This window comes from Acanthochromis polyacanthus, chromosome 5, assembly GCF_021347895.1.
Source record: "Acanthochromis polyacanthus isolate Apoly-LR-REF ecotype Palm Island chromosome 5, KAUST_Apoly_ChrSc, whole genome shotgun sequence".
Lineage (NCBI taxonomy): Eukaryota > Metazoa > Chordata > Actinopteri > Pomacentridae > Acanthochromis > Acanthochromis polyacanthus.
Genome location: NC_067117.1, coordinates 10123628 through 10134828, shown reverse-complemented (window position 1 = coordinate 10134828; position 11201 = coordinate 10123628). Strand labels below are relative to the sequence as shown.

Genomic DNA, 11201 nt, shown 5'->3' with positions numbered 1-11201 from the left:
TTGATAAGGCTCCAGCAGTAAAATGCAGCACATGTCAAAACACACAATCCCACTGGCAACAATTGTTGCCACTCATTTTTCTTTTAATTTTTATTCTCTAAAAGTGTTGTTTTGGCTTTGGACAGCTAATGCAAGTGTTAAAAACAAATAATAGGTTGTCTCCTCTAAATTGTATCAATGTCTTGTAACTAGTGTCAATGGTCACGACTCGGTCTCTTTACTTCTTGCTTGCCCCAATAAAAGGAGATGTTTGCCTCAAACTTGTACAAGAATAATTCATTTAATTAAATACCTTAATTAACAGATATAACTGAGATATTTTGTACATACATTTTTGAAAGGGTCTACTACTGATGTATAATGAGAATTTTATGTCTGTATGCATCATTTGATCATAAAAAGAGTAAACGTAAGCATAACAATATTTGTTGCCCTCTAGCATAATTCCTAGTCATAGTGTTTTGCTATGGGTCAAAGGTTTTGACTGCTGCTTGACTTGATGTGATTTATCCTATGCTTTTTTTCTACATAGCTTAAAACCATAAGAGGTTTTAAATCATCTAGACTTAAAAGAGCCCCAAACTGATATGTGCTACATCACAGTCATTCCTACAGTTGAAAAAGATGCAGTTTAAATTAACTGATAGTGACCACTCAGAGTACCACATACCAAGACGAAACAGGCCATTTGTCTGCTAGACTTCTGAATGGTGAAGCAGAGGTGACCAATCTGGAGGATGATAAAGATGTTCACCTGATAAGTCTAGACCAACACAATAACTACCCTTTAAAATAAGCAAAATAGGAACAGGGTTTTTAAAATATCACGATGACCAGCCACATCCAGTAAACCAGATTTTGAGACCGATGGCCCGACTGCAGCAGACTGCATGAAACAAACTAAAGCAGACCCTGTTGATTTGTTCCTGCTGATGTATCCTCTAACTCTGAGGGTGCTCACAAGATGATGCCATACAGAAAACAGCTATCAACTGCATGAAAGCATTATGTACACTCATCTTCGTGCCTGGATGTTCGTGTTCAATAAATAGCCAATCTAAGATACTGCCACAATGTGAATTTACTTATTTTTTAGTGAACTATGGTCAGTTCTTATTTTGTAAGATCAAACACTCTTAGCTCTACGGTTATTTAACTGTTTTATGAGACTTTGAAATGCAGTAATTGCAATGCTGTCCATTTGAGTTCTCTTCAGTATGTATTACCATGGTATCTTTATATATCTTATAAAGTTGTGAACACTCTTATAACCATGTGTAGTTATCATATATTACACTTATTAGTGTTATTCTTACCTTTTTTAATGTGTAAATGGGTCAAACTGAAGAATTTGTGTAAATCTAGACTATGCGGTTTCCCGCTGGCAACAATTGCTGCCAAGTATAGAACCTACATTTGCACTAACAAAACCAACATGAAATAAAAAAAAAAAATTCGACATATGTGATAGGGAGGTGTAAGGAGTAAAATACATGCACTTATTTTGCAGTGAAAAATTTGGGATTAAACGGGTTAATACACAAGCTCACAAAGTACAAGGATCTAAAGGACATGTTACAAAGTAACAGCAGCTGATTTTTTATTTTTTAAAAAGTAGTGTTCAGTGTCTTATTTAATTTTTTCAGGGTGGTTATTGCAGTGTGAATAAAGGATTTTTTATAGATGTTCTTGTAGGCCAGTGGGACTTTGTAACATCTGCCTGATGGAAGTAACTGGGAGGAGTGATGGAGAGGGTGGAAGTGGTCCTCTGTGATCAGGGTGGCTTTCCTGATCACAGAGCATTTAAACAGTCCAGAGACATGAGTTGGTGGTGAACCAGTGATTTTACCGGCCTGATTAACAATACGGGAAAGTTTTGTTTTATGTGTAGCTGTACCAGAATGAAATGTTGAGTGTGAAGATAGATTCAGTGAGTGAGGAGTAAACCAGGGTTAAAATGCCTCTGCAGATATTAAAAGTCCTTAGTTTCCTCAGCAGGTGAAGCGCTGTGGTGCTTTTTTGTACAGCCTGATTTGCAAACAGCAGATAGCAGTTCATACACGCTAGTGTAAGATTCATCAACTAAATGACTTGTATTTCAGGTCAGTTAGCTTTGTTCTCCCGCTAAATGACTTGTAAAGGTGTCCCTTGCCTGAACAGAGAAGGATTTAAGTATAGGAATACATTCACAGTATGTGTGTAGGGGCTTTCTCTGCACATTATTTAGCAAAAGACAATAAGCTTTCTAAGGCTCTTTGTTGATGAGGAAGACATCTAACAACAGAATTAAGTGTGACATCATTATCCAATAGAGATCAGTTTACTATTTGTTTCTCTTTTCTCTTTCCTAACCAGGTCAAATCTATATAGAAAGGGATTATTTGCTGGAAATATTACTTATTGTGTATTTTGGTAGCCATCAATACAAGTTAAGTGTTTGAGGTATAAACTTGGGAGTGCACGGATTTGATCTGTAAATACTGACTCCGTCATGAGACAAACTGTTACAAACACTTTCCTTGGAACATAGTAAACAGATTTATTTCAACATTCCAAACATGGTATTCAACACCACGTGACGTTTTAGGATGAGCTCTAAGTTTCCAGGTTACCAATGTTGCAATAATTATCCGATACAAGATTAAACAAGGGTGGAGAATTTTTTACTGACCTAACATTAAATAGATGCTATACAGCTGGTCAATAAAACATATCAAATAACCCATCCCTTTCTGATTGATGTAATTCTTTGTGTTTGGCCGTCCTGATGTTTACTCAGGGGTCAAGTACACTCACTCAAGAGGTGCCAAAAGAAGAGAGAAAACTGACAAAAAGAGGAGGAATGTTTGCAAGGTTTAATTCAGTTCCAGTGGTAAGAATATTAACTTAATAAAAAAATGTATTGTGGGTGTGGATTGTCCATAAATGTCATGGAAAGGTTAGACAGAGGTTAATAGAACCAATCTGCTAAATAACCCCAAACAAAAGCATAATATTGAAGTATTTTAATCAAGTCGCATAAAACAGCAAATACTTATAGATCACCACCACTCATGGTACTCATAACCACGTAGCTGTCATCAGCGGTAAAGCAAATTGCTCACACAGACTACTGAAGCAACTACAGTATGCCATATCTTAAGCTGTTATAGGCAATCCCCCCAATGAGTGAGGAAACAAATCAATCAGTTCTCGTTCCAAACAAGTGTGACATCCTTTTTAAGTGGACAGTCACAGAGTCCACAGCTTTAACTCTCACACTTCAACTGGCTTCTGTTCCTCGTTCACTGTTTCCTCTGTTCCTGTTGTCGTTTCTGTCTGTTGTGTTTGGGCTCGTCGACGCTCTGCCTCGGTTAGAGTCATTGGGTGCAGAGGGAAAAATCCTGCCAACCCTGTAGAAAGGCAGAAAGGAAACGTGATTACGACTTCCATGACAAGCTCCAAGTTACCAATGCCTTCTGTGATACAAAGACGTCATTAAACAAACACTTTAAGACCTGATCACTTTATTACTCTGGTGAAATGGGACATCAGATACTTGTTACAACCACAAAGTTAACATTCAGTCTGTATCTGCACAACTTCTTGAACCACCGTACATTAACGAGGTGCCTGAGGGCGCAGTGAAAGACGGAAATCATAATTTTTAACACTGTATAAAAAAACAAAAGAATTTCAAGAGTAGTCATTACAGATAAGTATATCTTTAATTAGATACGACATAAAAGGTGACAGAGGTTGTAAAACGGGATGGCGCTCCTTGTGTACACAGATTATGAGTTTCAGTTGCAGTTCTCTGGAAAGCCCTCAATAAAATTGTACAGTGTTGATCAACCTTTAACCCTCGTATTATGTTACGGGTCAATTTGACCCATTTCAGTTTTTGTGTTCACCAAAGTACTGGTTATCCTTTCTTTTTCTTCATTAAATTCTGTGCTTGCGCTAGCCATTCGCCACTTCGCCATAGGCGAAGCCTTCCTCAGGATGGCGAAGCCATTTTTAGCATGTTTAGCCACGGTGGCAAAGCTAGTTTTGCCTAATAAATGCGAAAAAGGGGTTAACTTACAACTTTTTGTTAATTTGCCGAGCGATAATCAAAGAAAATAACAAACCGCGTCTCCTTTACTGAAGAGCACTACTGAGTATAACTGGAACGACCCGAATGCTTCCAATCATTAATAGATGCACACTGTCACGTGTCTCGTCTCAGCCAATCAGAAAAAAGGATTCGGACTAACCCCGGGAAGGCGTACAACAAGGAGGACAAGGAGAGGGCGATTGAAGAGTTGAAAAATCATTTTAAATAGAAAGATACTGAATTTTTTTAATAAAAATATCATATGTACAACAAATGGTGAACGCTGGACAACCGTAAAACAAATGAGAGGTAAGATTATCATGAAAATATTGTTTAAATAGTCTAAGACTCCTGATCCTGCACATATCTGGATACGAGGACGTGCCTTCAACCACAAAAAGTGTGGCTAAATGTGGCTAAACAAAATTCTCGCACTTTAGCCACAGTGGCTAGAGACAAATTTTCCCTAGTGCAAGCACAGAAATTTTGTGACTTTTCCTCATCTAGGGTCATGAACTTGTGTGTAAAATCTGGACATGATGATGTGTCGTGGAATGTCTGTGCAGAGTTTGTATACAAAGATGATGTTGCGGGTCATTTTGACCCAGACACTTTAATGTGGGTAAGTAGCTGTTCAGATCCAAAATAAACAAACAAAAAAGAAAACAAAATAAACATGCTTCTTTGGCAACAATGCCTCTGGAGACATTTCACAATGATGTCTTGTGTGATCCGATTTGACAACCACGACACCAGAGCTGGTCGACGTGAAACAGACAAACTAGCTGCGACCAGAGATGTATGTTATAAATTGGTTGAAATTCTAACTTTGTTGTACAGTCCTGGTCCCCATGTTACTATAGGTGATCGCCTTGTTCCATTCAGGGGGCGCTGTCCTTTCCGGCAGTACTTGCCCAACAAACCTGCCAAGTATGGCATCAAAATATGGGCAGCCTGTGATGCAAAATCTAGTTATGCATAGAATATTGCAAGTGTACACTAGAAAGCTACCTGGAAGAGCATCTGAGAAGAATCAGGGGATGCATGTGGTGCTGGAGATGAATAACGGGCTGCAAGGTCATAACATCACATGTGACAACTTCTTTACATCCTACTGCCTTGGAGATGAACTTCAGAAGAGAAAGCTGACTATTTTGGGAACAGAAGAAATAAGCAAGAACTTCCCAGTGAAATTTTGAAGATGCAGGGCAGACCTCTGCATTCCTCAACAGTTGTTTTTTTTGAGAAAAGAGTTGTTTCATACTGCCCAAAGAGAAACAAGAATTTTCTTGTAATGAGCACAATGAACACAGATGCATCTCTGAGCACAAGAGAAGACAAGAAGCCATAAATGATCCTGGACTACAACTCCTCCTTTGGTGGAGTTGACAATCTGGTCAAAGTCACAGCAACATACAGTTACCAGTGCAAGACTGCCCGTTGGCCCTTGGTGATTTTCTTCAACGTTGTGGACGTGTCTGCTTACAATGCCTATGTCCTGTGGACTGAAATCAACCAGCATGGAATGCCGGCAAAATGTACCGACGTCGGCTTTTCCTGGAAGAACTGGGCAAAGCACTCTTTACTCCCAAGATCCAGAGGCGAGCCAGGCCACCTCGATCGCCAGCATCATCCAACCAATCTGCAATGGCTCCAGTGGACACAGGTGTAAAGAAACGGAAAAGAAGCCAGGTCTGTCCCTCCCAAGAGGACAGTGAAACAAGTAACTCTTGTGTGAAATGCAAGAATTGCATCTGTAGAAAGCATACAGTTACATTCAGTCCATCAGGTGGAGAACATTGAAAATGTTTAGCACTGAAAATCTGAGAAAATGGGACAAGTTAAATGAAAAAAAAGAACAAAGATGAAGAGGGAAAAACTTGAACTAAATAGTTCTTAAATATAGTGTTGGAATTAAAAATCTATCGTGTGTCTCTTTTCTAAATGTTTCTGTAATCTGAGATAAAGTTTTTATTGGTTTAACCTGGTTTGCTGACTGTTTTGAATGGATTTACACAGTACGAGTCAAAATGACCCGCAACATAATCAATGTAATTTTTTTCCAACATAATACCAGGGTTAAAGAAACTGTTCATGTACTGAATACACACCTAGAAGCTTGGCCACTGGTTTTGAAGGGTGGGCGCCGCAACCGATCCAGTACTTGATCCGGTCGAAGTTGAAACTCACAAGTTTCTCGTTGTAGATGTTAGGGAGGGGGTCGTATGAACCCAGCTGCTCTATATATTTACCATCTCTTGCCCGTTTGTTGTAAGCTGCCACGATGCGATAAAAGGGCCTGTTTGGCTGTTTGTGGCCAGCAAGAGCCAGCCGAAGGACAACGTAACCGCCATGGTACTTCTTTAGGAGAAGCGACGCTGCAAAAGAAAATGCGCACAATAAGCATGATGAACAAAAGGGGAAAAAAATCATTTCCTGTAAACTGTACACATCTCACTGCATCAAGAAGATTTTGACACCACAAGTAAATGAAATTCCTTCAGAAGCTTCAATCACTTTATGTAGAAGCAGATTAAAATCTCACTCAGCAATGCTTGCTGCTCATTTATTCACCATTCCATATTATCCATTATGGCTAATGAAATGAGAGGATCTACATCATCAACTGTTTTATTTTGATTTTGTTTTGGACTGTGATCTGAACTTGTGATTTTTTTACTTTAATATAATGAGCAAATATTTGAAAAAACTGATTAATACAGGGTTATTCAAAAAGAATGAACTGGTTTCATTATGCGCCGCATAATATTTTAATAAGGAAAAGCAATAGAAAATCCCAGCCAAATCACAAGTGTTCTACTCACAATCAACTTTTATTTGCTGTTTAAGGTCATCGAATGACATCAAATATCAACAGCGATCAACTCAGTGGATTGTGATATGCTGATTTGCCTTGGAGAGGAATTCTCTTATTGCTTTGATAAAGAGTCATGTTACTAAGCTTAAAATCAGTGTACCGTACAATATGTCAACACTAACTGTACAGTAGTTTTTTATTGTTTGGAAAGCACTGTGTGAGGAAGCTGTGCATTCCTGCTGTTTATGCTAAATGTGAAATTAGTTACTTGACGTTTTATTTGGAGTTTATGGTAACACAGCTCATGACTTACACTGTAATGTTTAATCAGGTAAAATACTGACCAGGTCCAAGTGGGGGCAAATAAAACCATGGGGAACAAGGAAATGTAAGTTTGGTAGGGAAAAAAACACAACCTCTGTTGCATGAAAATATTCTGATGACAGAAAAGATGTCCACAAACATGCACTTTGTCAGCAGTGTCTTGCGATCTTCTGTATTTTGAGTGCAAAGCCAGACCTGAATGTCATCTAAAGCTGGTGCTACACTTTTGGGAAAAGTATTCAAATGGCCTTTGTAAAACTTTTTTTAAAAAATCTTGTCGTCATGCAGATGTGCTCTCTGCAAAATCATTCAGTCTGGAATGATTAGTTATTTCCAAATAGAGTTATTCACTTTATCTGGTGAAAATACCTGTATTATAATAATACAAATGCAGTAAACAAAATATGACAATGATAGTATTTTTCTAATATAGTGCATCCCATTTCTTCCACTATGTCTTCACTTGGTATCATGCAAACTGGTCAGTGCATTTGTATTATCTGAAACCCTGCTTTAGAGAGTATAGTATGTCTGCAGAGCCAGAGGCTGCACTCTCAGGACCACACCTTCAGGACCATGGTGTTCATTCACTTGCTGATTTGCCAAAGTAAGTGTCAGCATTTCTCTCCATAATGGACAAAAGTCACAATGTAAAGCTGTTGTTAACCTGCCAAACTGAGAACCAAACTATGTTTGAACTCGTCATTAAACACTGCAAACATTCGTGTTTTAGATACTGAAAGCTGCAGCAAAACCAATTTTTGGCTTGTGGGCTTTTTTGCTAGCCTAGCCGCGCTAGACTCAGCTCTTAAGACACAAGGGTCTAGGAACGCTCGACAGGGAGGGAGGCGGGCTAAAAGGTTGTCTTTCAAATCACTCTGCAACCAATCAGCACAACGAATAGGCTGATGTAGTTCCTACAGCGCCCGATTGTGGCTAAGTCCCATTAGCTTCCCAACCAGCGGAGCCAACTGGTATATTAAGGATTTGCCATATCCCGTCAGCATAAGTCCAAATACGTCTTTCTTCTCAATGAAACACTTCAGTGCCGTCCTTTGTTTATCTTTCAAGTTGAATTTTAGCTTCAAATCTTTAAGGGCTGTGGCCAAAGCTGAGTCGAAAGATAACTGTTTATTGTGCGCCGGTTGTTTCTGTCAGAATCGTCGCGCCTCTGTCGTCACTTAGTTACGCCCGCCTTCTGACTCTACACTTCATGGTGATTCGTCCAGCCAGTTTTGGGAGAATCCAACCTCCGGTGACGAGTTCAAATGTCTGCTGTGAAAAAGTTAAAACTGTGAACCTACGTTTTCCTTCACAGTACATGTTTTCATAGTGAGGGTTATTTTATTGACTACTATTACATATAACAAATAAGTATAAAAATATCTGCCTCCAGAATTGCTCTTGTGTTTCACCTCTTTCCAACCTTTCAAACTGTCCTGTTGGAGATCTAGAGACCACAAAGGTCATAACATGGAGCCCCCCTGCCCTCTATCCAGGAACTGTTCAACACGAGAACCAGGAAGAGGGCATCAGAGACATAGACATAATAAAGAGTAGACGCCGCATCAACCGCTACTGTCCATTGGGGCTGACGAGCGGTGGGGTCGCCATCTTGGTCCGGTCACCCGCTCCACTCAGCGCTGTTTGACAGCGCATTTAATCCATCTTAACTCTGAATATTAAACTGATTTTCACACGTTTTTATTTTAATTTTTTGCTGCAAATGTCATACATGTAGCTATGATACAGGACAAATGGTTCGGCGAATTTTAATATTCATAGCGGGAATAATAGATAATAATAATAATAATAGGTAATAGAATATTCTGATATTAAGCTCGACTGCAGACAGGTATTTTGCAAACACTGTAAACACACACACACTAATGTTAGAGAAGCAGATAATGGCATTAAAGTCAATTATTTTAATAATTTGAAGAGACAATATATGATTACGCTATATATACATATATAAACAAAATACTGATTAATGAACACATTTCTATATAAAACAATATATATATATATATATATATATATTATCATTTTCTGATATATCTTTTTTAATATATGTATGAATTATATTGTCTATATATGATTTATATAATTTTCTCTGATATATTGATTATATTAATACTCCATCTATGATTTATATATATTCATTTTCTCTGATATATAACTTCTATCTATTGTTTTATATAGAAATATGTGTTCATTAGTCAGTATTTTGTTTATATATGTATATATAGCGTAATCATATATTGTCTCTTCAAATTATTAAAATAGGCTAACTGACTTTACTGCCATTATCTGCTTCTCGAACATATATTAGTGTGTGTGTGTGTGTGTGTGTGTGTTTACAGTGTTTGCAAAATACCTGTCTACAGTCGAGCTTAATATCAGAATATTCTATTACTGTTAATCCCGCTATGAATATTAAAATACGCTGAACCATTTGTCCTGTATCATAGCTACATGTATGACATTTGCAGCAAAAAATAAAAATAAAAACGCGTGAAAATCAGTTTAATATTCAGAGTTAAGATGGATTAAATGCGCTGTCAAACAGCGCTGAGTGGAGCGGGTGACCGGACCAAAAGGGCGGCCGTATTTCTCGCTGCGCAGCAGCCCGAGCGGCGTCTACTCTTTATTATGTCTATGATCAGAGACCCCACTCACCCTGGACATAAACTGTTCTCCCCTCCGCCCCTCTAGCAGGCACTACAGAGCCATGCACACTAAAACCACCAGGCACAAGAACAGCTTCTTCCCCAATGACCTCACCCTAATAAACAGCTGAGCCATTCCTCCATACCTGTACAATACACCAGTGTATATGTACATTACTTTTGCACTAAGGAGAGTATTGTCTGCTTTTTGCACTGCATTATCACTCTAGCAATTATCATTCTACACTACTGTGTTTATATATTAATTTCAAGCTTTGTAAATGTCTGTATATAGTGTGTTATGTTTGTTTTTATTACTACTACTTTTTCTCTTCTTTCTGCAGTTTTTTTTTTTTTTAATTTTCTCTTTCTTTATTCCTAGGGTGACACCAACAGCTGAAGCCAAATGCCTTGTATGTTGTGTAAGTACTTGGCCATTAAAGCTGATTCTGATATGATTAGCGCCTGCTAGAGGGGAGGGGTAAGTATAATACATTAGTGTATTCTTTTTGTTTTAGCAACCAAGTTATTCTTGTAATAAGTGGTATTTTGGACAGAATAAAACCTTTCAAACTTTAACTTGTTAATTTAAAAGCACTATTTGGATGGAATAAACCTTTAAAATTATAGGTACTTGGAAATAAAGTAGTACTTCCTGTGGAACTGTCCTTGAACAAACCTTTTAAATTATAAGCATATTTTGAGTGAAGTCATTCTTTTAAACCGCGGTTACATCTTTAGTGATCATCTGTGGGTGGCGCTGTCTATAAAAAGAGGCTCTAAACCTGCGGCCCTGGAAGTGCGGTCCTATCGATGAGGGTCCTCCTGAGTCCTCCGGCCCTGCAGACACAGACTACTAGCTTGAAGCTCCGCCGACACAAGACTGGTCAGACTGAATACTCACATAAATGCACCATAGTGTTCGCTGAAATATCCTGCAACAAACAAGAAAATCACCTTTAAGCCAATGCGCACATATGCCACATTACATAAATAGCAACAGCAGCACGTTTGCTATTGTTAAACCTTCGCTACATTAAAGAAAAGCTTTAAAATGTTCTCAATGGCAGCAGTGCGGAGAATGCTAACGGCTAACTGCAACAGCATCTCCTGTTCGGAGAGTTTAGAAAAGAGCGAAATGAAACGAAGTACCTCCGACGACGTTGAGGGACGTAAAAGGAAATATTCACAGGTGCTGTGTTTGTTTTGTCCGCGGCACAGGAGATGTAACAGGCGACTGTTGTTGTGTATTTTCAGCAGGAGAAGTAATGTGACATTTGTCAGAGCGCCGCCATGTTTCAACAGGAAG

General features: G+C 38.5%; 1 protein-coding gene across 1 annotated transcript; it reads right to left on the bottom strand.

Annotated features, from left to right (window-relative positions):
• Positions 1 to 2990: 2990 nt before the first annotated feature.
• mrps16 (mitochondrial ribosomal protein S16) lies at positions 2991 to 11201 on the bottom strand. The gene is made up of 4 exons (XM_022214060.2): positions 11045 to 11201; positions 10797 to 10827; positions 6190 to 6456; positions 2991 to 3392 (listed from the first exon to the last, which is right to left on the bottom strand). The coding sequence occupies exons 2-4, from the start codon at positions 10807 to 10809 to the stop codon at positions 3256 to 3258; spliced, it is 417 nt and encodes a 138-aa protein (XP_022069752.1). The 5' UTR covers positions 10810 to 10827; positions 11045 to 11201; the 3' UTR covers positions 2991 to 3255.